Source organism: Lycium ferocissimum, chromosome 7, assembly GCF_029784015.1.
Source record: "Lycium ferocissimum isolate CSIRO_LF1 chromosome 7, AGI_CSIRO_Lferr_CH_V1, whole genome shotgun sequence".
In the NCBI taxonomy this organism is placed as follows: domain Eukaryota; kingdom Viridiplantae; phylum Streptophyta; class Magnoliopsida; order Solanales; family Solanaceae; genus Lycium; species Lycium ferocissimum.
In genome coordinates, this window is record NC_081348.1 from 13,138,642 (window position 1) to 13,166,017 (window position 27,376).

Genomic DNA, 27,376 nt, shown 5'->3' on the forward strand with positions numbered 1-27,376 from the left:
TTCCCGAAAAGGCAAAGGAAATAAAAATTTCATTTCTCATTCGCATAAAAAATACCTAACAATAACCACATTAATTCAACAAGTCACAAAAGTTATTCGATATATGTCTTAATTCACATCTCTAAGTAGCTGATTTGCATGCAGCTCAACTATTTTATGAGTACATATTACCTTAAACCAGTACATATATAGAATAACTCTATCCTCCAAAAACTACATATATAGGCGGAAAGAAATCATCTAGGTGGAGTCCATCTCAGTAAAGAAATAAGTTTAAAAAGAGAATACATAAGACTTGAAGGCCCGTTTTTAAGATAGAGGTATAATTGAGCTAGTTTGCTACCACCAAGGGTATTTTTATCCTATTCATAAACATTTAGGGGCATATTTGGACTGAAAACTAAATGGAGGGCCTTTTTTGTTCTATTCTAATACTTCAAGGTCATTTTTGGCCCAATTCCAATACAAAATTCCGATATCCATCCTAATTTCCACCTAATCGCTAATCCCATAATATTAGGACTAGATAAGCATGCTGAGATGATGATGTAAATGTCCAATTGTCTTTCCCGACTCGCAGATCAAGTAATTTTCCCTAAGTTTTCTTAAATTTCATTGTTTTTGCTCTAAGGTTCCATGTCTATACCCTGGTTTTCTTATTGTTAAAATATACTCTTTCCGTTTCAATTTATTTGTCTCACTTTTTATTTTAATTAATTTAAAAAATAATATATTTTTTCCTTTTCATGACTCTTTAATTTTAATTTTCAAACTTTTCACATGACGTGTTTAAAATCACGACTATAAAATTCAATTAACACTACAAAATTCAAAATTCTTACTAATTTATTTTCTTAAAACTGCTTGCAAGTCAAAACTACCCAAACAAATTGAAAGGGAGAAAGTAATTGTCAATTTATCAGATTAAATACGTGAAACTCGTTTATTTTTTCTTTTGTGAAGGTAGGTGAATTCATAGGTGGAAGTTGAATGATCAATATTCCTGTATTGAAATGTTAGCTTCTAAAGTCATCAAGAAAACATTAAGATGGAGATTCAGAACATTTATTACTAAACCCTTAGCTTTTGAGGAGCAACTTGATGACCCCATCAATATGAGGTATGCTTAGTAGCACATTTATTAAAGCTTCTCAATTATGTCTTGGGATATCCAAGAAATTTCTCAATTATGTTAAGCTTCTTCTCTGTGTTTTAGTAGGTTTGTTTTTCTTTTGATTATGTTGCTTGTGGTGGTGCTTGATGAATTACTGATAGCCTAAGTGATTGAAGATTTATTTTGTCCCTGTAACATGAATTTGTTTCCTCGCCATGTTGGCATCAATAACAGCATATCCAGTGTTGGGGTATGGGGAGGGTAGAATGTACGCAGACCTTATCCCTACCTTTGTGAGTAGAGAGGCTGTTTCCGATAGACCTCGGCTGGGTAGAGAGGCTGTTTCTGATAGACCTCGGCTCGAAAGAAAAGACAAGGATGTGAAGCATGGTATCAAAAAAATATGATAACAATTAGCAAGATAAAAAGCAAATGAGGCAACAAATAGTAATACACATCGAAGAAGAGAAACTATGTGATTACTAAATAGTACTACTAATAAGGAGAACACTCGGCTACCGACTAATCTTCTAGTCAAATCATCGACCTCCACACCTTCTTATCTAGGGTCATGTTCTCAGTAAGCTGAAGTTGTGCCATGTCTAGTTCTTTTTTGGCCTACCTTTACCTCTCCTAATAGTGTTATAGCCAACCTCTCACACCTCCTTACTGGCGCATCCACACACCTCCTCTTCACATGCCCGACCATCTCAGTATCGCTTCCCTCGTCTTGTCCGCCATGTGGGCCACTACCACTTTGCTTTGTATAATGTTGTTCCTAATGATATCCCTCCTAGTATGCCCACACATCCATTAGTGGCAGAGCCAGAAATTCAATTAAGGGGATTCAAAAAACAAAATTATGCCTATGATTCAACAACTTACATATATATACCAAAAAATCATTTTTGTCATATTTATATAGTAGAATTTTTCAACTAAGTGGGTTCAATTGAAGCCCCCTTGCACCCCTATGACTCCGTCCCTGGTCGCCATAATTCTAGATAGTCCTTGATTTGAAGTTTATCTTGACAATCAAGAGAATAAATCAATATCACTCAAGTGTAATGCATATACTTGGAGTTTCTTTGTGTTGGAATCATAATGACTGAAAGAAGAAGTCATGTTCAACTAACCGTCAATGCTGTGGGAGAGAAAATCTTTTATGTTTCTCGATAAAGTAGAAAAGAACTGATCTATCACTGAAGCTAATTAATTGATAATGAGGTTCTTCATTTAGCAATTGTTTGCTCGCCCTGCTATTACTACTTCTTTTCATGGCTAGATCATACCAGATAACGATGATAGGATAGAAGTCTGATATATCTATTTTGTGGCTTGAAGTCATTATCCAGAATAAATATAAGTAATATGTACGGAGAAAGTATCTAGTTAGTGTATTACCGCAGTTTGATCAGAATATTGGTGACAAAAAACTTCTTACAGATCTTGGAAAGGTTCATACTACCATTGACATACACCTCTTTCAAATTCAGTCACTTTGGTGCAATGGTTTCGAGCAGTTACTTTAAATAAGGTGTTTTGGAAAAAAATTCAGTGTTCTCTAAGCTCCAGTGCAAGGTTTTCATTATGAGCTTTTTCTCGATTAGTTTTACTGGCATCAAATGACTTTTGATGGGTAACATTTCTTTTTATACCTTTTCTTGATAGTAAAATAACTATTTCCTTGCAGCAAGGACATTGAACGAGAAGCATTCCAATTGCGAAGACAAATGGGAAGAGATTCATCATGTAATCATTTATTTAATCAAGATCATAGGGTGGTTAGAACAATCATTGGATCTTGTTCTTTGTCAAATCGTTACTACAGCAGCCATGGACATTTAAAAGACATCAAAGACAAGGTATCTATTTTTTGTCAGTGTTTGTGGATCTTGCTGATATTTCATGTAGTATGCTTTCCTTTTTCGATCTTTAATATTGGTGATCTAAGTTGTGTAAGGGTTAAGACATATGTTGACTTCCTGGAGGCATCAGCTCTAAGTTCCTTGAATTTTCTCTTTATAATTTTGCACTTAATTGATTGTGCAGTCCTTAGGATCTGTCCCTGAAGTTGTCAAGATAGTAGAAGTTGGCCCAAGAGATGGACTGCAAAATGAGAAGACGATAATACCTACAGAAGTGAAGGTGGAGCTTATTAAATTACTTGTTTCTAGTGGTCTGCCAGTTGTTGAGGCTACTAGTTTTGTGTCTCCAAAGTGGGTACCACAGGTATATAAATTTTTCTTGTCCTAGGGGATTTTATCCTTATGTATTTTTCATTTGTCATCCTTATACTTGTCCTGTAAAATGTGCTTTTTATTGCTTATTTTTTCTTTTCCAACTGTGAAACGAGAAGAATATTCCATTCAGTTCTTCTTTTGATGGTTAGTTTTCATCTTAAAGCACGAGTATGGGTTTTCTTATATGATCATTAGTTACTCACTAGTTAGGACTTTTGCTAACTACTAAGGCCCTTAAAAGTTGTTACTTTTGTATTCTTTATTGCAAGATAAATATGACTGTGAAAAACATTGTTTAGTGCCCCTTGATGCTTTTGTTACTTATTTTGGATTTTTGAGGAGAAAACATCTGGTTTCCTCAAAGATCTGGTTCCCTCAGGTAGAGATATTCGGAATCCAGTTTCTAGGTTCAAGTTCTTGATTTTGAGGAGTAAACGTCTGTAACTTTTTGCTTTACAATGACGATGTTACAAAACGGCAAATGCTCAAATTAGTAGTGTATGTCTGGTAGCCCTGTATTGATTCATGCCATGAGATGGTTTTGAACAAGATGAAGAGTTACGCTGATAATTTTTTTTTAACACAGGTGATTAACCATGTTTACTACTATGTGTTTTATTCAAGTTCATACTTCTATGTCATGAAAAGGATGTTCATTCTCTTGACATCTGCAAGTCATGTCAATTTTGTTAAAGAATAGCGCCCAAAGAGTGCAATGATAAGTAGTACGACCCAACAATATGCTTCTTATTGTACTAAACTACATTTGAATTAAGGAATTAAACGTGGTTGGCATGGTGTCTACTTCTTGTACATTTTTTTTTTTTTTTTTTTTTTAACACCAATAAGTTAGAGAACTAAACATCTGTGCTTTACGTTACAATATTTCTTTTTTGCCTTAGAAGTATCTTTGATTTCTCTCCTTCCACATAGTCTACCATGTAGCCGTTGGTGTAATGTTCCACAATTTTTTGTCGCCTTTTTGTAGTCCTCTTCTATTCCAACAAAGTAGTAGGTATTATGAGATTATGGCATGCACCGTTTAATTAAAAACAAATTCAAAAGCATGTACCGAATCTGATTTGTGGTTCTCTTGTGTATGAATAAGCGCTTCACGTCTTCATAATCTTCTTCATCGTTACAAGGCTATAATCTTCGACTCTCCATGCAAGCTATAAGAATTTTAACCTTTTATGTTAGTTTATTGAGATTTGTGGTAAGAGATTTGTGGTAACACTTCTTGGTGACTTAATTATGTGACAGGCTTGTTAATGATTCTTTTAATTATGTGCATGAATGCTCTGCTTATCCTGTGATGAACTATATTAGTGCAGCATATCTCTCAAGTACTATCTATTGAATCAATAGGAATTAAACTACCAAATGCCATAGTTATTATTTAGAGTGTTGGTGATATTGTTTCTCTGAAATATTTACCAAACCAAATTGCAGCTAGCTGATGGAAAGGGTGTAATTGAAGCAGTTAGGAACCTTACGGGGGTGCGCTTACCTGTTTTGACACCAAATCTTAAAGTAAGCTGATAGAAATGCAAAGAGTGAGACTCTCCTTTATATGTCTTGTTAAATATGTTTACATTTTCATGCTCACACTGGAACCTGGATAATGGGGATCATTCATAATTTACGTTGCTTCTATTCCAGGGTTTTGAAGCAGCTGTTGCAGCTGGAGCCGAGGAAGTGGCAATCTTTGCTGCAGCATCTGAGTCCTTTTCTCGGTCTAACATAAATTGTAGCATTGAAGACAGTCTTGCTCGTTATCGTGATGTTGCTCTTGCAGCCAAAAGCCATTCCATCCCCGTTCGTGGGTATGAGTACTAGCATAGCTACATTTATTCCAATTTTACCGGATTAACAATGTAAGGTCTTTAAGGAAAGCTAAATTTAAACCATGTGCAGTAGAGAGACTCAAGGGTTTTTTGACTTCGTTAGTCTCTTTCAGAATCTTGCTGAATCCATATAGCCTAATAATTGTTCACAATTCTTTCAGTAGAAACAGAATGGTTGCTATTCAACATCATATACTGGCTTAAAATTTTTCATACATTGGAGCAAGGTGGTTAATTTTTGCTATAACTTTCATTTGAATTTGCATAAGAATCTCCTCATTTATAACCTTTAATCATAAACTTTTGAGTATTCGATCACTTCCAACTTTCCCTTTTGCCATGATATAACTTCCAAAGATGAGGTTTACAATTGTTCTGGATCTGAAGGCAATCTTTAGTGTTCTCCGGTTGAGTGCTGCCTGTTGATCAAGTTATATTGGGAGGAATCAATGTGGAACTGGAGATTTTGGTAAAAGATATAAATATTGAACTTCATGAATGGTTGTGTATTATATTCCGTCTAAGGATAACTTTCTCTTGGATGAACTACAAAATGTTTCCATTAACATCTATGACAATTTGCCTGTGGAAACCGTACCAGCTTATTGACTATAACCCTTGATACAACATATTCAGATTATATATGTCTAGGGTGTTCAGAGAGGAATCCAGGTGAACTGGCTTTCAATGGGTAGGGGCTGCATATTAGCTCACCAGCTGCTCTACTAATCTCTTTGATAGTATTTGAGCTTTTCATGCTTCTGTCATTCCTGCTACAGTTGATTGTTACAGGAGTACATTCCTGTTACATGTTTGTATTTAATGATGCAAGTCAAAGTCAAATCCCTTGTAGAGTATTAAAATTTACTGAATGAAGGTTCCTTCGCAGACGTTTGTTAAAATTGGAAGGACAAAGGATTGAGCAAAGCCTTCTTTTTTGATAATGATGATTCAGCGATTAGCATTTGTGACAATATCTGTAATTTTTTGCTTTTCCTGATTATTTAAGCGCTACCGATGTCTATGAGCTCAAATTATTCCTTCCTTTGTGGCTAGACTTCAACATGCAAAAGGTGTTGGTTTTTGGTATTAGATATATCTTCAAATCAAGGTAGCTCTGTCATTTCAAGTTCCAAACAAGCACTAGGAGTAAATCTGTTAAGAGTAACTGGTAGTAATGTATAGGAATATATTCTTTTGTCGTTCAAACGTTTATCTGGAGAAGTAAGGCTGCCTCTCTTGAACTGAAAAAGTCATTATTTTCTATCAGGTATATATCATGTGTTGTTGGCTGTCCCGTAGAAGGAGCAGTGTCTCCATCAAAAGTTGCATATGTGGCTAAAGAACTTGTAGATATGGGTTGCTTTGAAATTTCTCTTGGTGATACAATTGGAGTTGGTACTCCAGGTAATTCTAAATCTTCTCTGCTTTCACCCTTTCGCATGTTGTACTTTTGGTCTGCCAGAAGAATCTGTATCTTGTTCCTTTGGTAAAATTCCAGTGTGTCCAAGCAGATTACATTTATTGTCGGTAATTCTTGATTCTTAATTGAAGGAGAATTTTATCTGCAGTTCACTCCTTTGTGAGACAAGATAATGCTGGAATACTTTCAGCTACAGGCTACTGAGCCAACATAGACAGCTTAGCAATATATTTGTTTTATTTGGAGAAGTTCATTGTTGCTATGCTTTTAGTTAATTAGTACTCTTAACACATTTATTAGAATATCTTGGTTTGTAGAATTGCTGGATTTTAGACTCAATTTTCCAATGCAGACAGTGGTGACTGCTTACCTTATGCTGAATGCGTTAAGTTTGGTTTGAATGTGGTTTTCTTCTGGATTTAAAAGATAAAAAAGAAATATAAAAGATTCTATGTATAGCGTCAAGTAGGTTCTTTTTGCGATGTTTCTTAAGGAAAATAATTATCATCAAAAACAGAAAAAACTTACTGTGTATAATCCTTGAAATAATTCGGGTAGAAGGCTAGTAGGTTGTCCCACGTATCCCGTCGTACTAGTAGTCGCAGTTTTGATCTTCATTTTCTTGTCCTTTGATTCGTGCTACTATATGTTGGTCCTTGTACCACAATTATCGTATTTATCTATGGTAGCTACTGTTTCTTTTTTCTCATACTGCTTTATCATGGCTTTTTCGCTTTCGTTAGTTTCATTTTCGTATTGCTTTGAACTGTTTCTGCTTATCTGACCTTTTCTCATTATGTTTTCTTGAGCCGAGGGTCTTCCCAGGAAAGGCTTGACTTCTCCATCTTCGAGATGGGGGTAAGGTCTGCGTACATTTTACCCTCCCCAAAGCCCACACTGTGGGATTTCACTGGGTATGTTGTTGTTGTTGTTGTTGTTGTAGTTGTCAAGAGCTAACCAGTGTTTTAAAAGGCAGGGGTGTAAGGCGGGCGTTTATTCTTACGCCTCGGGAGGCTGCAGCCTCTAGGCACGGGCGTAAGCCTCGTGGGACTTTAATTTTTAGTATTTCATAAAAGGATATAATTATAATAAATACTTTTAAATAGGTAAAATAGCGTAAAAATTTGAAGAAAACTATAAATATATGCTCCATCCCCAAAAAAACTAATCGAACAATCTATTATACCCTACTTACAAGCACAAGTAGATCGCTCGTTACTTTTTTGAGATAGTAGAAGACAAGATAAATAATTGGAAAAGAACATATATTAGGCATTCTAGCAATAAAAAAGGTTGTGACTTTTAAATTTAATGTTCCGGTTCCTTTTTAAAATATTTGAGTAATTACTAGTTGACTTTTGAGGATTTGGGGATTATATTGAGGACTTATTTAACAAATTTTGTTTTAATTTGAAGAAGTTTTTACGGGCTTACGCCCCAACTCGCCCCAACAAAAAAAACTCGCCCCAAACGCCCAGACGTACGCCCCGAATTGCTGGGCGTGCGCCTTTTGAGACTTTCGCCTTGAACCATCGCCCCGGGGCATTTTTGATACGCCCCGCCCCGAAAACGCCTTTTAAAACACTGGTGTTAACTGTTAAATGATTGTATGGTCATGAGAACCTTGATAAAAGGCGTGATAGGAAAGACAAGAATGTCCACCACCTCTTTTTTCATTGTTATATTAGAAGATGTAGGATATAACCGCAATGACTTAACTGTACACATATTTGCCCTGCTGATGAACTTCCAGGTGCAATGTCTTCTGCACGACCCTAACTATATGGTTTTTAACTAGATAGCTTAATAAGGAGATGACGTGATCTGAAGCGGCACAGGGTGCTGTGCTGTCTACTAAGAATCCATCAAGTGGAAGTATTGACCATCTGTGAATCTGTTATTCAACTTCGTTGTCTATGCCGAAATTACTAAAAAAGTGCAATGAATGTTCATCAAATGGTTTTCCTTAAAGGAAGACATTCGCTATATGCCAATTGTTTTGCTTAAAAATGTCATTCCTTCACTAAACCATCTTTTATTTGTTACATCTTCCAATATTTTCTGTCTCCACTCTCCATTTGTTAGGTACTGTTATTCCAATGCTTGACGCTGTAACCCAAGTTGTCCCTCTAGAGAAGCTTGCTGTTCATTTTCATGACACTTATGGACAAGCTCTTTCTAATATTCTTGTGTCATTGCAAGTAAGATCTCCTTTCTCTACTTGTAGTGAGAAGCTTTTCACATGTTGGCCCTTTTTATCACATTATGTGAAATTTGTTTGTTGTATAGTTGGTCCTGTATCCATCCAAATCTAAAAGGTGTAGCATGTCTTTTTTTGGTGCAAGTTGGCATGCAAAAAAAAATGTAAAAATAGGAAAAATGAAAAATAGTGAAGGTATCTACTACTGAGTACATCAGGGAAAGGTCAGGTAAGCTAGCAATCCATTTTAACATGCAAGTACATCAATGCCAAGTAAATTGCGTCAAAGTAGGGCCATGAGGGCATTAAGTGTAACGCCACAAACAGCATGGACTGACCAGTACCTGAACGTGTGGTTCTCGTGTGATGGCCTCCTTCCCTAGGAAAGGCGAACACCCCTCAGTCTTCTATATTACCTCCAAAAACTTTAGTTTTATTTAAACATAAGCCTCAAGTCGTCAAAGCATTAATTTTAAGCATCTCAAATGTTAGTATAAACATGTGTTCATATGTCATTAGTCACTTTGGAAGTCTAAAAGTCTAAATAATGTCACGAAAGCAAAGGAGTTCAAATAACACATTTCACATAGTTAAACACACTATAGTGTCATTTATTCCACAGCTAAGCAACACTAGCAGGTGCACGTCTCCACGTGCTTTTGCACAAATTACTAAAAATACCACTTATGCTATTTAAAAACACTTAGAGAACATGTCATTTATAGAATCACAATTAGATGATAGGTCCCCGCTTACCTCGGTCCGTAGCTAGCAAAATGGTGCTATGAACTCAAAAACATCCTTAATGCGATCAATCTACATATGAGCTTTGGGATTTTGGCTCAAGGCTAACCTAATCCCTATTATTGGCCTTGAGGTGAGCCATGGCTCAAACCTCACCTAGACCACCCAATGTTACGCTATTTAGTCTATCAATAGTCGATTGAAGGCAGATAAGCAAGCCTAGCCTTAAAGTGCAAGAACCCCAAATGCTAGGTTTTGGAGAAATTTTGGGTGGAAATGAGAAATCCAGATAATTTTTATGATTCTAAGGAGTGCAAAACAACATTAGCTTGGACCTTAAAGCTTACCTTAATGTTGGAGATAATCTTGGGTTAAAACCCTTGTTGGAGTGGTGTGCAAGCTTGGGAAAATGAAGAAAATAAATTGAATCTCGATTTGGTCTTTGCATGGGTTGAAAAAGTTGCAGGGATATGTGTGCAAGCATGCACCATGCACACAAGTCCTGCGTGCAGAAAAAGCCCTTTTGTTACCGTGTGCTATGCGCGCAAGGATGCGCCACGTGCACACGATCTTCCTGCTGACACCCTATTGTAAAATGATTATTATTTTTGTAAGAATGTACCAAAAACATAAAACATTCCAGAGTCTTACAAAACAAAAACTTGATCTGGTTTGGGTCTTCTTATGTAGCTAGGTCATTCGGCAAATCACCTAATTGATGGAAGTGGCATAAACTTATTATGTATTCTCTGACACTTTGAACCTTAATGCATAAATAATGCTTTGTTTACCAAAGCGTTTATCTTGACAGATGGGGATCAGCATAGTGGATTCATCTATATCAGGCCTTGGAGGTTGCCCGTATGCCAAAGGTGCCTCGGGTAATGTGGCTACAGAGGATGTCGTTTACATGCTCAATGGACTAGGAGTGAAGACAAATGTGGATCTGAGAAAGCTTCTATTGGCTGGAGATTTCATCTGCAAACATTTGGGTCGCCCTTCTGGTTCTAAGGTTGCCATTGCCTTGAGCAGAACAACAGCTACTGCCTCAAAGCTTTAAGAGACATCTGATACCTTTGAATTTGTGCACTGCATCCCAGAGTCTGTGCCAATACAAACACAACCCTTGCTTCACATTGCTAGTTTCATCACTTAAAAGCGACGAAGTGATGGGTATGGCTGCTTCAAGATTGAATCTCGTAATTTATGTGAACTTTCACATGAAGCACTATAGAAGTCGTCATAATCTATTGGCTATTCTTGCCTTGGGATAACTGAAGGGAGTTACAGGAGCGCATGAAGAGTTACAAGTATGGGTTCCGATAGTTTTGGCTTGTATCTTGTACACGTGTCAAAAAAATTCACTAAAGAAGTACCAATAATTGATTTCAAACGTAATAAATCAAATGAGTTGGTGGAATTTTGTATTTGAACCCATAAAGTTAAAATCTTGGATTCCCCTTTACAATTCATACAAGTATAGTTCAACATCTTAGTGAAATTGTGCTTTTGCAATCTCAAACAAATAATCTTCCTGCAACTAATTCCTGGCATGACCATGAGTATTTGTGCGAAGATGCTTTCGATTGCTCGGAAATCACCTAAGAGGGAGTTTCTTATTTTTTTTTTTATTTTTTTTTAATTTTTTTTATTGCATAGGAGGTAGGGGGAGGGGATTACAAGTGAGGATTCGAACTTTCACCAACAAGGTGAAAGTTTAAGTAGTCAATTAATTGAGTTACTAGATCCCTACGGAGTCTCATATTGGAATTGTTCTTACATAGTTACTAGGATGAAACATGTACACCACCTTCTTTTGTCAAAGATAAAAAACTACAGGTATAGCAGAAATTTAATGGTATATCTCTCTACCAGGGTAAAAGAGTGTCCTTAAAATTGCAGCTGTTCTAGACCTAACAATGGTCACCTCAACTTGGGTAAAGGAGAGAATATTACATAGCTTAAAATATGTATATGACAATATTTGGGTGTGCACAGGTAGGCATCTTAACTTGTATAAAGTTGAACACGTAAACACAAATGCTGAAGTGGGGCATAAATTTTGAAGGTGTCTAGATGGTCATTTTGTAAGTTGGAGTGTTCAACTCACAATGAGGGAGATAAGTTGAGGTGTCTACTTGTGTATACCCAAAGTTGGAGGGCATACTTGCCAGCTGAGGATATATTATGCCTTTTTTTAACATTGAAGGTGATATTAAATAAAAAACTTAACGAATGACAAATTTATTCAATTTGTAGTATATGAGCATACTAGCCCATTTTTTAAATACTTTACACAGTCAATATGTAGAACTTAAGTTCTATTTTTATCATCATTTTCTAAAACTTTTTTTTTATCATATACTCCCTCATTCCATAATAAGTGGTGTTTTAGGCTTATGCACACTCCTTAAGAAATTGCTCACTCCTAGAAAATTATGAGTGTTTTTACTAACTTATCCCTAATTAATGCCTAGAAAAAGAAAAACTACCTAATGATTCTTGATTATAAATAAGGGTAACTTTAGAAGAATAAGATCAATTTCTTCTTGAAATCCTAAAACACTATTTATTTTGAAACAAAATAAAAAACCTAAAACACCACTTATTATGGGATGGAGGGAGTATATTATACTAAAATAAATGTACAAGAACATTGATCCACCAAAAAAAAAAAAAAAAAAGGACAAAAGAATAGATAGAGCTTGAATGGAAGGGGTGTGTGAAAGCAATGAATGTTTTGGTCAATTGGAGCAGCGATTTTGAATGAGGTCAATAAATTCCCGTCCTTACCTAACTTACACCTCCATAATCTCAAAAGAGATCATCCCACAATTGAAATCTAATTAGAGCCCGTTTGGATTGGCTAAGTTGCGCTTTATTATCGTTTTAGCTTTTTTTTTTTAGTAACCTTAAAAAAATCATTTTGTCTTAAAATGTTTCTCCAGGCCATTTAATTGAAATTCTAATTAAACAAAAAAATAATCCAACTTTCCAACTTATTTTTTTTAATTTTTAGAACAAATGTTTTTTCGCCCAATCCAAACCGCTCTTAATCCATTTTCCTCGGACAATTTACTTCGTTATTTTAATTAAATCTTGATCTCCAGGACCACACATATTAATATTCCTTTACCCCCCCCCCCCCCCTCCCGGCGCCCCACAACTAAGTGGCCCAAACTTTTCCTTACTTGTGAGGTGAGTAAACTTAAGAATCTTGCATTTTCTTTTAATTATTCTCTTCCTCAATTAGCTAAAAGTACAAGGACTTTGGCAAAGCAAAATCATAGAAAGAGAAATTCGCTTATTAATTCGAATAGGAAAATGTATTAACTCCAAAGGACTTAAGGACCCCAAACCGTACTTCATGCATGAACCAAGTAAATATTAATTTACTATAATAAAGTCATAAGTATATTAATTAACCATGTTCAATTCATAATATATATATATATATATATATATATATGACACATGTGATGCACCTAGTATCTTCATTTTAAGAAGTTAAAACTTCTCTTTCTTCTTAGTTCTTACTATTATTATAAAGCTCGTAAACACCAACACAAGTCCTTCATACTTTGGTGATTCCTATGATTTTCTTGAAATAGAAATTTTAATCTCAAAAAGGAAAAAGGACATGAGAATAAGGTATCACAAAAGAAATCATAAATGCCGAGATTTGTTAAAAAAAATAATTGAATTAACGAATAATCGAATACATGTAAAAGCTAGGAGGATGAGTGTATACTACACCATATTAGAGATGCAAACAACAGCTCCTTTAAAATAGAGCAAGAAATCTTTGTGTAAATTTCCCAAGAAAGGAAAACTTATGTAACGTGGCATCAAGTTTATCAGACATGTTTTACATATTTTGTAAACTAAACGATCGAGTGATATTGAACTGTAATTTTCTAAAGAAATCACGTTTAATAATTGAACAATTATATTTTCATCTAGACAAATTATATTTTCCCTCGTAATAATAATTAATTAGACAATAATTAACAAAAGTTTTCAAATGCTAACATGCACCACAATCTACTAACATACGCACTTCCCTCTTCCTCTTTTCAACCTGAAAAACAAAAACCCCGCAGCCCACCCCCTATCCACCCACCTACCCCTTGGTTTTTCTCTAACATGCACCATCACCTTCTCTCTTCCTTCATCACCATGGCTCCTCCATCATCTTCTTCTTCTTCCAAACCCCTCAAAAAACCCTCAAATCCAAACCCCAATACAAATTCCCCAAATTGCCCCTCATCCCAACTATGTAATCACTCCCCATCAGCTACCCTTGATCTTCTCATCTTCATTCTTGTACTTTTCTCAGGCACTTTCCTCATTATTTCCTACTTCTCTTACATCTTTAATTCCCTTTCTCTCCTTTTCCCATACCCTCCTTCCCTTTTTTTCAACACCCTTTTAACCCATCTTCAAGAAAATGTTGACGTTTCAACCCAATACATTTTCTACACATTCTTTATCATTGTTTTCCTTTTTGTGGTGATTTTCTTTGAGATCTGTTGTGGCTTTGGGTTTAGATCAAGAAAATGTGGGAAACCTGGTTGTAAAGGGTTGAGAAGGGCTATGGAATTTGACTTGCAATTACAAGGTGAAGAGTGTTTCTTGAGATCTGGTGGTGGGTGTGAGAGTAGTAATACTAATAATAAAGCTGTGAAGGAGATTAATGAGTTGCCTTGGAAAGGTGGGACTGAGAATAATCCTGATTATGAATGTCTTAGAGCTGAGTTGAGGAAAATGGCACCACCAAATGGACGTGCTGTGTTGCTTTTTAGGTCTAGATGTGGGTGCCCGGTGGCGAAACTTGAAGGTTGGGGTGCTAAACGAGGGCGCCGGCACAAGAAGTGAGTTGTTTGTTTATCTTTTGTTCCTTTTTTGCTTGTGTATCCAAAGAGTCTTGCTTTATGTTGATTGTGTTTTGGTTTTAGTTCCATTGCTTGAGTTGAACGATATAACAATCTGAACGTTATATGTATTGATGATTAGTAGTTCATTCCTGGTGATAGAACAAGAAAACCTGTAATGGTTACTTAAAGGGAGTTGTTTATCTTTTGTTGTTTTTGCATTTGGAATTTCGGACTCTTGCTTGCGTATCCAAAGAGTCTTGCTTTATGTTGGTTCTGTTTTGGTTTTAGTTCCTTTGCTTGAGTTGAATGATGTAACAACTTGAACGATACATGTATAGATGATTAGTAGTTCATTCTTGCTGATAGAACAAGAAAACCTGTAATGGTTACTTAAGTGAAATTTACATTTGAAGAAGCTGATCTCAGAATGATTAAATAAAAAGGTGCTGCTCTGGTTTGGATTGATTTGAAGGATGAGACTTATCCTGGGAAAAAAACATGGTGTGATGAGCTAGAAAGAGTTGTTTTAGAGATGAGAAATTTAGAAACTGGGATGATGTTGCTCGCACTTTTTAGGGTTCTTTGCTTTTGGCAGGCTACTACAGGTCAAATGACATCTAAGTATAGGCAGAACAGAAACTAATTAATTATCTTTGAGTTTGCTGCTGTTGATTCTGTCATTAACAAGTGATTATAAGGCTACTACTTGATACAATAGCGATGAATTGTCATAAAGACCAGTCAATCAACTAGGCCTCAATTCCAAACTAATTCGAACTTATGAATCTCTGAATCCATTATGTAAAAGACAAATTAAGGGTTCTCTAAATCATACACTTACACTTAACTAGATTAAGAAGCTCTTGGTAGTCACTAGAATTAGACACGTGTGGCAACAATGAATGATGCCCTAGTTCCAGCTTATTTGAATCGCCTATAAGGACCCTTCGATTCTATTTTTTTAATTGTTAAGTCCGTCAACGATTCCAAGATAGTAGGTAATTTGAGACAAGTTAAGTTCGTGTGATTTTAGATCTATCCTGTCCCTTTTAACATCTTCAATTATCAATGTGTTGAACCTACAAAAAGGGCATATGAAGGTTTACCTTGGACATTGCTAAAACATTTCAAGTGATCGCCTCTTGTTGTTCCTCTATTGGTGCTACTTGCACCCTCTGTCGGATCTCTTCATATTTATTTGATAAGTACCACATAATCATGCACATTGTAATATTATGTACAACAAGAAGAACTTCATCCTTCCTTAAGATGCATAGAATGGACCAAATCTCTCCATTACTTTGTCGATACATATCCATCTTATACCCATATATCATCTTGTGGATGTGTTGGACCTTAAGAGACCTAACACTTGTCCTTCATGTTGTTAGATATTTTCCTCTGGCATAACATTGTCGTAGTACTCCTCCATTTCTGCCATCCTATTTCAAGTTTTTTGTGTTATATCTTCATCGATGATTTGTTAAACAAAAAATCATCTTCTATCATGTCAATTCTTGAAGTAGTCTAAATATATCAATTGTTTGTATTCAAACACTATAATTAATCTCAATTCACCTTCATTCTTCTTATCAGGACTACATCTCTATAGTACTGTGTATATATATATATTGTTTTACTTCTATTTATTCTAAAACTCATATTCCTTAGAATTTTTTATCCATACTTTTATCATTTGGTTTTGATGCCTTCATTAGTTTTGTAAATTTGCATAATACCATCTGTAAATAACATACATCATGAACTCTCATCACTTGGTGTAAATTCACGTTTATAGCAAGTCTATTAGATCTCTTGCCGTTGTTTTACACTTTGTGATTGCTCCCTCATACATATATTTCATGAGTATTACATGTTTGATATGAATTTTTTTCTCCGGAATGAGTGGTGGAGAAGCTTTGGGAGTAAATAGTTGTTATGGTTGAATATGTTGTCATCATATGACCGTTGACTCTTTTTTTTTTTTTGGTACTCAGTTTGAAGTTTGGAGATTGACATTTTAGGAATAAGCGGTAAAATGCGCTTACTAATTCGAATAGGAAAATGTATTAACTCCAAAGGACTTAAGGACCCCAAACCGTACTTGATACATGAACCAAATAATATTAATTTACTATAATAACTATAATAATTAACCATGTTTAATTCATAAATCTTATATATATGACACATGTGATGCACCTAGTATCTTAATTTTAAGAAGTTAAAACTTCTCTTTCTTCGTAGTACTATTATAATATATCTCATACTTACTCTAAAGGGAAAAGGGTCAAGAATATTCCTCTACTTTGGGAAAAGGGCTAAAAATATCCTCCATTACAAATTTGGGTCAAAAATACCCTTCCCGTCATTAAAGTTTTCACCTGTCTTAATGGAAATCCCCAACATAACCCAATTTCATTTTAAACCCGCTCCATTTAAACCCGACCCGACTACATAAAAAACCTGTATGCGACCAACTTGTTCCCGAGTACTACATCTGGAGCCACTAGGCACATGAGCGGGCAACCCATATGGGTTTTTTATATAGTTGGGCCGGGTTCAAGTGGAGCGGGTTTAAATCGGGTTATGTTGGAGATTTCTATTAAGACAGGGATATTTTGAAAACTTTAATGACGGGAGGGATATATTTATCCATACTATTATCATTTGGTTTTGATGCCTTCATTAGTTTTGTAAATTTACATGATACCATCTGTAAATAACATACACCATGAACTCTGATTATGAATAACGATTAAATAAAAGGTGCATATGAAGGTTTACCTAGGACATTGCTAAACCATCTCGAGCTATCTTCTCTTGTCTTGTCCTCTATTGCTGCTACTTGAACCCTCTGTAGTATCTCTTCATATATTTTTTTGACAAGTTCAAAATAATCGTGCACATTGTATAGTGTTATCAAAGGCGCGCTTAAGCCCTGAAGCGAGGCTCAAAACATCTTCTTTCACCTCTATATTTATATGCGCTTCGTATGTCATCATCAAGGCTCTAAGACATACTTTTCTTATGCCAATACCTCTCTTGGAGAGATGGATGGACACTAGATGATTAACATTTCACTTTATCATAATATTTTTACAATTTCTTTGTCCATACATTTGTTATTCATGCTTATTCTTATTAATCTTGGACTAAACAAATATATATTTGTATTTTTGAACTTGTCTTTCATGTTCATTTAGATTTCTTAAAGCCCCAGCTGACCTTAGAGCTTTTCCTTTTCCCAATCCTATTGTATATATTATGTAAAATAAAAAGAACTTCATCCTATGATGCATAAAATGGACCAAATCTCTTTACCTCTAATTTTGTCGAGCATGTATGACTACATATCCATGTCAGTTCTTATGCCATATACTTTATCTGGTGGATGTGATGGATGGACCTTAAGAGACCCCCAACATTGTCTCTTGTATAACTTTGTTGCTATCACAATTGTTCTTACTGATAAAAAAAAATTGTATTGAACTTGTCTTTCATGTTGTTAGATATCTTCCTAATAGCATTGTCGTAGTACTCCTCCATTTCTGCAATCCTATTTCAAATGTTCTGTGTTACATCTTCATCTATGATTTATTAAAGAAAAATCATCTCCATCTATCATGTCAATTCCTGAAGGAGTCTAAATATCTTAATTGTCTGTATTCACATACTACAATCAATGCACCTTCACTCTTCTTATCGGGACTACATCTCTAAAAGTATATGTTGTCTTTTATTTATTCTAAAACGCATATTCCTTAGAATTGTTATCCATAATTTCATCATTTGGTTGATGCCTTCATTAGTTTTTGTACATTTACGTAATACCATCTGTAATTAACATACACCATGAACTCTCATTCTGTTTATTATTGATGAGTTCATCCTTAACTAGGGTAAACCGGTATCCCACTCAAAATAAGTTCGTACTGTAAATTCACGTTTATAGCAAGGCTATTAGATCTCTTCCCGTTGTGTTACACTGGTGATTTCTCCCTTATGTTTGATGGTATTATATGTTTGATATGAAATCCTTTCTCCCGAATGAACGGAGTTTTGGGAAGAAACAGTTGTTATGGCTGAGTATGTTGTCATCTTACGACCGTTAACATGTAACTTTTACTTAGTTAGTAGTTTGGAGATTGACATTTTAGGAATAGGTGGTAAAATGTTTTATGTGCAAATGTATTATCCAAAATGTAGGGGAAGTGAATGTAAGTTTTGTCGCAACTACAAAGTATAACTTGTACGATATTACAACATACCCAGTCGGCCAGTATAATCCCACAAGTGGGGTATGGGGAGGGTAGAGTGTACGCAGACCTTACCCCTACCTCGGGAGGTAGAGAGGCTGTTTCCAATAGACCCTCGACTCACTTGTAAGATATTGCCTCCCTATTTAACAATAAAAAAAGATATTGACTTTCTGTATACAATCTAAGTGTAATGCTCGTCTGATGCTGCAACAAAATGTCTTCTAGCCTGCTAATTCATGGGAGAAGATTTTATGGGTTAGGAGTTAGGACTTGGGAGTGCCAAAATTGATAGCGTTGTAGGACAAAATTGCAGAAGCTCTTATGGATTCTGCCGCTGCCTGAAATAACTATGTCCAGGGAGCGTATTCTGAGACTTTACCCATCCTTTAAACTGTTGCAGAGGAGGGGCCGACATCTCTGTTTCGATCCTCATCCATTCTTCTTGTTCTCAAATCGCGAGTATTCGTTATCTTGAGATTTGTGCGTTTGGTGAGAGAACCCAATCCTTAAAGTGAATGCACTAGAAAGAAAGAAGGAAATGAGACGACTTTTTCTGCCTTACGCCCTTGATCAACTAGTGGACATTCTAGACCTATGTTTTAGATCGACGGGGAACCTATAGCCTTCAAGCTGAATGTGGATTGGTATTTCAAAAGTGAACTCCGTCAAGAACCTTATGTTCCTTAATGTTGAACCGATTAGGAATTCTAGAGCATATCTAACATTATCACTCATCCGTAACTAGGGCAAAACATTTACAATTTCAATGTTGATCCCCGGTGTAAATCCACCATTACGGAAAACTTCTTTGTATACATAACCGTTATGACATCTATATATTTAATATGAATTCTTTTCTTCTCAATACCCACTGAAAAACCTTTCGTGGTACTCTATCATATGTTTTATTCAGGTCAAAGCGCACCAAGTGTAGATCCTTTTTTCTCTTGCAATATATCTCCATCAATTTTCTTAGCAAAAATATAATTCCTGTAGTAGATCTGCCCAGAAGTTGAGATTTTGGCTTATGATTTCTCTCTTGGGGGTAGTATGATGGATTTCCTAGAGATTGTGAGTATGGAATCATTGATTTTGCAATATGAACATTAGGTGATAGCCCGGATTCTTCCTTCTCAAGTGCTGGTAGCATAATACTGTTGTATACATCTTGAGAAATTTACAATGCTAAGGAATCGTTTGGTTACAAGGATATGAGATTTTAATCCCGTGATAAAATGTGGGATTATTGGTAGAATTTTTAATTCCGGGATTAACAATTGTAGGATTGTTTATACCACAATTGTGTAAGGATAAGAGATTATAATCCCTGGATAAAATGTGAAATTATTGGTAGAATTTTTAATTCCGGGTTTAGCAATCTCAGGATTTATATACCACACTCTTTGTGGGATAACAATCCTAATCACGGTCCTTGTCAAAAACAATCCTGATCCTGGGATAAAATAGCACAATGACACATTTACTCTTCTCGGAAACTTTTCTCCGAAAGTCTTTCAAGAAAGTCAAGGTTAAAATTAGAAATTAAAGTTCATCCAAGTTTATCTAGTTAAAACCAACAGATGTTTTGTACTATATTACGTATATCTCATTTTTTGTCCAATGAACCAAACCCCTACACATAAAAGTTTATCTACGCACACCCATGGGTGTGGCCTATTGGTCAATGAAGTGGGTTGAGCACCATGAGGTCTCAGGTTCAAATCCCAGCAAAAACAATACACTAGGCGATTTCTTCCCATCTGTCCTAGACGTGGTGGACATAGTTACCTGGTATTTGTTGCTTGTGGGAGGTGGCAGGTATCCCGTGGAATTAACGAGGGGCGCGCAAGTTGGCCCGGACACCACGGTTATAAAAAGAAAAAGTATATCTACTGAATAATTCCGTCATTATTTAATCCCTCGTTATAATCTCAGTATAACTTGTTCGCAAACCAAACAACCCCTAGTGTTTGTCCAAGATATGGGGCTTGTGATCAGAAAATGTTGCGAATGAAGTCATAATATCGGAGGCAGAGCATCCTCAATACCTGAATCAGGTGATTTGATGCTTTAGAAATATATGACAATGTGCCACATCACTTAAAGTGATCATATTTTATCAAGTTATGGGTTACACAGTGCATTAGTTGGATGACTTGGATTAACATCAAGAGGCAATTAGAAGGATTTGGTCAATGCAACATATCTGGGGTGAGAAAATGGGAGACATGAAGTCCTATAAAAATTGATTGTGGCTATCCTCTATCTTTCGTTCTTAAGTAGTTTCTCAGGCCCAGTGGAATACGTCTAACTACTTTTATGATTAGTATGTCTGACTACTTTGATGAGTGGATTGATCATTTTAACCATTTCCCCTCGTATAACTTTATATATCATTAAGATCTTCTTGCAAGCTGGCCCGGACACCACTGTTGTCCCAAAAAGAATCATTCACATCTTCTTTAATTTGGCAAACTCTGGAGTTAGAGCCCGTTTGGATTGGCTTATAAGCTGTTTTCAGCTTTTTTGAGTGTTTGGTTGGCCAGCTTATAAGCCATTTTGTGCTAAAATAAGCCCAAAAAAAATAATTGAGCCGTTTGGCTTAGCTTATTTAAAGCAACTTATAAGCTGAAAACAGCTTATAAGCCAAAAAAAATAAGTTGAGCTACCCCAACTTTTTTTTTTTTGGCTTATAAGCCGTTTTCAGCTTATAAGCTGCTTTTTTTAAGTCCATCCAAACAGGCTCTTATTTTCAGTTCCTTGGAATTTCAGTCATTTGTGTTTTTGCTTGACTGCAGTTTACAAGTTCAAGTAAAGAGGCCCTATGCTAGATCGCTAGACATGCATATTATAGTAACGCCAGCTTTTCTGTTGCCACTAACCTGCCCTTTGCCCCAGAGAAGCTCTAAATAGATTCAGAAGACCTATAAGAGTTAACTTTAGTCTGAATCTGCAGTTTCAAGAAGTTTGTGTTTGATGTGATCATATTGACAATGATGATGACGTGGAGTCTTTGGAGTTTATGTTTGTAAAAAGAATTTGATCGTGCTGACTTATACTCCACACGTTTATGAAAAGAATTTGTATTTGATTGAATTGTATTGGCAAATACGTTACGTGTTACATGCTATTTGGAACTTCCGAGAATCATTTTTTGGTGTATAATAACAATGATCTGTCCATTTAGTCATCTTAAGATATTAGGTCAATTCTCTCCTACTTTTACCAAAAGGTATTGCTAGCTGATTACCTGTTTAAAATCCTGATGCTCAACTGTTTTCTTCTGGAATCACATCTTTGGATTGCCGCATGATTTCTGCATTCCTCAATCTATTGCATGTGTGATGAGAGAAATGTTTTAACTACTTATCCCATCAACATTTTATCGTGCATACTTTTGTTCTACTTGTTATCTTTCAGCCGCCTAACATATTTTCACATTTCCATAAGAACCATTTATGTTTTGCCCTTTCCACGATGGCTGACCTTTAAATTTCTTGACTAAATGCAGGGCTTTGGCACTTAATGGTAAAGCGGAGCCTCGCTGAATGTTGATCATTGCATATTGGGATCTAGTTTGTTACCTTCTGAATTTCAGAAGCATGGGAGATTGGTATTGTTGTTTAGAACCATTTATTAATCCCATTGACCGAGCTTCAGCTCCTTGGAACTTACTTTAGAACAATGCTCAATGTGTACAAACTATAGACACAACTTATTTCTTTTCTCAAGAAGCACATACCATAAAACATGAATAAATTACATAATTAGCAGTCACATTAAGGAATTGCATATCTTTCCTTCCCTCATTACCTGCCAGGTTACTGCAGTGCTGGAATGGTGCTTCTTCCCGAATATTTTCCTCTCAAAATGTTTATTCTTGTCATTGTCCATTTTGAACCTCTAGTTTGCTATATTATTTTTCAGTCAAATAACATTTTGGACTGCCTAAATAACTTCTCCAATTCAACACTTAGTTATATGGGTTTGAACCCTATTGCAGGCAAAAATATGGTTTTAAGTGGAGAAGGGTAGAAGGATGGACACTCATTATCCATCGAATTTCAAACGTGCGCCGTTCACCTTTGAGGGTTGCTGGTTATAAATAAAGATAACAAAGCCAGTTATATGAAGTTATGAACAAATGCTGATTAAAGCTTTATCAATTTCGTTCTATTTAGACATCAGCGTATGACGATGCTTTTTGGCTTTGGTGGCTAAAATGCTTATAGGTGGTTCCATAATATTAATGAGGGGCAATAAGAGAGTCACAAGATCTAAACTTATATCAGTTCGTCTACTGTACCTAAATGTTACTCCTACTGTATAGAGATGATCTAAATGGATTACAAAGTTAACACCTTATGATAAATAATGGAATCTAGAAACTAGAGCAACTATTTTTCTATATTTAACCTAACAAAATCCTTTTTTTTTTTTTTTAACTTCCTTCAAAATAGGCATTTTTTTGTCTGTGTAAAGGTTGTACACAATTGCTTCATTAAAATACAAAAAGATAATTTGTTTCTTGGTAGTTAATGACCAAAAGATATATTATGTTATTCAAAATAAAGCTAAGAAAGAATTATTAATCTAGTCCCCACGACTTTGGTTCCGCAGTAAAAAACTAAGGGGTCGTTTGGTACGTAGATAAAATTATCCCATGATTATAATTCTGGGACTAATTTATCCCATCTCTTGGGAGTAATTTATCCCATTTAGGAGATGGCATAAAATAATCCCAGGATTATTGGGATAAGATGGGATATTCCATCTTTAAGTTTGGAATGCACTTTATACTTTGTTTGGTACAAGATATAAATTTATCCTAAGATAAATTTATACCTTCTACTAAACATGATACAAAATTAATCCCACAGTTAGTATTGGGATATCCCAGCTAATACCGTGTATCAAACGACCCCTAAGGATGCAAAACGTGAAGCCGGGGTGGAGCTAAGTGGCTAGATGGGGGTTATTGACCTTCTTTGGCAAAAAAGTAATAATTTAATAAGTATTTTTTATGTATATATATTAGATATTTAATTTTTTTGACTTCTTCGTGTACCTTCTTATGTATTTAGATCAACACCATGACCTAGCTGACACAACTCCAACTGTACTTACATGTTCCAAACTAGGGGGGTATATGTTCGCCTCCTTACCTTGGTTCCACTTATTAATACTATGCTTTAGTAACATAAGTCATCACATGCACTTAATTCCCACTTCACACTACTGACGGTGTCATAATTTTCACTAATTATTCGGTAGCTGGTTTGGAGGAAAGTTGTACAAATATTAAATCCTATACGAGTAATATCATATTTGATAGCTGGTTCGGAGGTAAGTCATTCATGCATAAAATTAATACTACGATATCTGGTTTGCAATTTAGAACCTGCATAACAAATATTCCCTCCGTTTCAATTTGTTTGTTTTACTTTCCTTTTTAGTCCGTTTAAAAAAGAATGCTTATTTCCATTTTTAACAATTCTTTAATTCCAACTTTCCACATGAAATGTACAAAGCCACAAGATTAAAGGGCATTTTGAAACATTCATCATATCTTTATTTAAGACCACAAGATTTAAAAGTCTTATTTACTTGCTTAAACTTTGTGCCAAGTTAATATCAGACAAACAAATAGAAACGAAAGGAGTACATGTATAAATTATGAGCAAATCTACGTATTATTTTATTCAGAATAGAAGGTGAAATAACTAATACTCCTTCCGTCTCAAAATATTTGTCGTCCTTACTAAAAATATTTATCTCAAAATATTTATCGTTTTATTTACCCAAGACAAAATTAAGTAGCTTTTTTTTCTTTTCATTTTACCCTTGTATTAATTATATTAATGGGTTGATTTTGTGAGTTCACATATCAACACTTAAGAGGTTTTATCATTAATGAAATAAATATTTATTGAGGAGAAAGAACGTGATATAATATGTTAAGAGAGTAAAATAGTCAAAATGTCACCCTTATAAATGTTTTCTTTCTTAATGAGCGTGTAAATGAAAAAAGCAACAAACATTTTGAGATGGAGGAAGTACATGAATGACTAAATCATGCGTAACTAATTTCTACAAAGTAATATATAGATTAGTGTACTTTTCCGTGCTTCGCGCGGTCATAAGAAAATAAATCAAAATATGAATGACATTAATATTATTATATTGTGTCTAAAAGTATTGACGGCAAAATTTTGTCGAGAAGCATTTTAGTTTAAAAATAGGAAAAAAAATCAAATCAAATCGGCATATGTGATACAATAAGAGAACCATATATAAAAATCCGAACATAAATTTAATGGAGGGCCAGGACACATCATAATAAAACAAAAATCACATAAGATGAGGAAAAACTAAGGTGACTAGCAAAATTTGTTTTTTAAACTTTTAGGTGCATATATACGATGGAGAAAACTTAAGACAAAGATTCATAAAAGTGTCAAAGAAAGAAATGAATTTTATTGAAAAATAATTTTCAAAATGACCGATTCAACCCAAACTAAATTTTATAAATTATATAATATATCATCATTTAGGATCTGCTAAAAAGAAATATTCGGCAAGAAAAACTCCACAAAATAATTAATAATACGTGAGTTAAAATGCATTCGATTCACATCACTCGGTAATCCACAACCAAGTGTTCTTTTATGTTCATTTTCAATTTGAATGATAAATATTTGTTTTCATTTCCTCAATATTTCTATCCTCTGAACCTTAAAGAAAATCTTAAATTCATGAAAGGGGCTTTAGAGCCCATTTGGCTTAGTTTGAAAAGTGGCTTATGCCGATTTGACCAAAAAACATGCCAAAAAAAAAAAAAAATAAGTTACTTATTTTTGAAAAAATATGTTTTAACCCCCGAACTCGCACGAAAACTCACTTTAGCAACTAAACTTAACTTCTATTTATTTACCCCCCTTAACAACTTACGTTTCAATTGTTTTCCACCCAAAATGCTCGACGTGGCAAAAAAAAAAAAAAAAAAATAATTAAGAGAGTGAAAAATAAAAAAAAAGTGGACCCGCTCATATATATATTATTATAAATTAAAAAATAAAATAAAAGTTATACAATTAAAAAATAAAATAAACATTATACAATTAAAAATAAAAATTATCACCATCTTTTTCACAATCCCTCCCACTCCACAACCCCACCCACCATCTTCTTCCCCGCCATAGCCCCCCCCCCCCCCCCGCCCCCCCCGCCCTGCCTATTTTCTTCCCACCCACGCCCCCCCCCTCGCCTTTCGTCTCTCGCTACGCCCCCCCCCCAAAAAAAAAATTATTTCTTCTTCTTTTCATTTTCACCATTTTTTGATTTTAATTTTCTTTCAAAAATAAAGTTATGGAAGAAATGAGTTTGCTAATAATGGTGGTGGAAGAAATGGTGCGCGGTCATGCGGATGTGGGTATTTTAATTTTCTTTTCAAAAATAAAGTTATGGAAGAAATGAGTTTGCTAATAATGGTGGTGGAAGAAATAGGTTTGCTAGAAATGGTGGTGGTTGCGATGTGGGTATTTTGATTTTCTTTCAAAAATAAAGTTATGAAAGAAATGGGTTTGCTAATAATGGTGGTAGAAGAAATAGTTTGCTAGAAATGGTGTGGTTGTAGATGGGTATTTTGATTTTCTTTCAAAATAAAGTTATGGAAGAAATGAGTTTGCTAATATGGTGGTAGAAGAAATGGGTTTTTGCTAGAAACGGGTAGTGGTTGTGGATGTGGGTTAAAGATGGTGGTGGTGATTTTTTTTTCTTTTAAGGAATTTGATGAAATTTGGTGGGGGAGATGATTGGTGGTGGTAGGGTGGGTTAAAGATGATGGTGATGAATTTTTTTTTTAAGGGTAGTTCGCTCAATTTTTTGCAAATTACGGGCGGGGCGGCGCGGTGGGGAGCGGCGGCGGCAGCTGCGGTGGCGGCGGCGGCAGCTGCGGTGGCGTACAATGTACGGGCGGTGGTGGCATGGTGGTTGATAAAAGTAGGGTGAGGACGAGAGAAAAGAAGAAGAAAGAGAAAGAAAAATAATAATAAAAGGAAAAAACAAAAATGATGTGGTTGGTAATTTTGACGGCAATGATGTACAACGCCGTGGCAATGATGTGGCATTGACGTGGCAATGACGTGGCGCGAGTGTAATACACCTCCCACGTTGAGAGTGGTATTATTTTTTTGAAAAGTGGCAAACAACCGAAACGTAAGTTGTTAAAGGGGGGTAAATAAATAGAAGTTGTTTAGTTCTTTGCTAAAGTGAGTTTTCGTGCCAAGTTCAAAGTTAAACATCTTTTTTCCTTATTTTTTTGGCTTATCTAAGCACTTTTTTAGCTTATGGTCGATTTGCCAACACCTAAAAAAATCAAAATCGGCTTATAAGCCGGTTTGACCACTTATAAGCCAATCCAAACAATTTCTTAATTATTAGGTAAAAAAAGAAATTTAAAAAAAAAAAAAAAAAAGATATTGATGTGGTTCATAGATCTTTTCATTGTTTTTCTCTGATTCCCGTTCTCTTTTCCTTTCACTTTCGTATTCTATTTTTTTTCTCGCGCCGAATATAATGCCCTTAACATAAACCCTCGGTGAAGCTAATAAATGAAAAACCATAATAACGATATAATGCAAAAAATACGGGTGTGATCCTTCCTC

At 35.2% G+C, this 27,376-nt stretch overlaps 2 protein-coding genes across 4 annotated transcripts; both read left to right on the top strand.

The window, feature by feature from the left end:
• Positions 1-431: 431 nt before the first annotated feature.
• Positions 432-10,991, top strand: LOC132063393 (uncharacterized). 3 transcript variants are annotated; one of them, XM_059455913.1, is made up of 9 exons: positions 432-585; positions 964-1,120; positions 2,808-2,979; positions 3,167-3,346; positions 4,810-4,890; positions 5,020-5,183; positions 6,475-6,611; positions 8,713-8,828; positions 10,368-10,507. In XM_059455913.1, exons 2-9 carry the CDS (start codon positions 1,014-1,016, stop codon positions 10,377-10,379), a joined length of 969 nt encoding a protein of 322 aa, XP_059311896.1. In that variant the 5' UTR covers positions 432-585; positions 964-1,013; the 3' UTR covers positions 10,380-10,507. The 3 variants fall into 3 exon arrangements, with proteins under 3 accessions (XP_059311896.1, XP_059311894.1, XP_059311895.1); XM_059455911.1 differs by having other exon boundaries at positions 434-585; positions 10,383-10,991; XM_059455912.1 differs by lacking the exon at positions 432-585 and having other exon boundaries at positions 852-1,120; positions 10,383-10,991.
• A 2,654-nt stretch (positions 10,992-13,645) lies between these two features.
• On the top strand, positions 13,646-22,487 carry LOC132063394 (uncharacterized protein At5g19025-like). Its single transcript, XM_059455914.1, has 2 exons — positions 13,646-14,445; positions 22,222-22,487. Exons 1-2 carry the CDS (start codon positions 13,718-13,720, stop codon positions 22,256-22,258), a joined length of 765 nt encoding a protein of 254 aa, XP_059311897.1. The 5' UTR covers positions 13,646-13,717; the 3' UTR covers positions 22,259-22,487.
• The last annotated feature ends 4,889 nt before the right edge of the window (positions 22,488-27,376 follow it).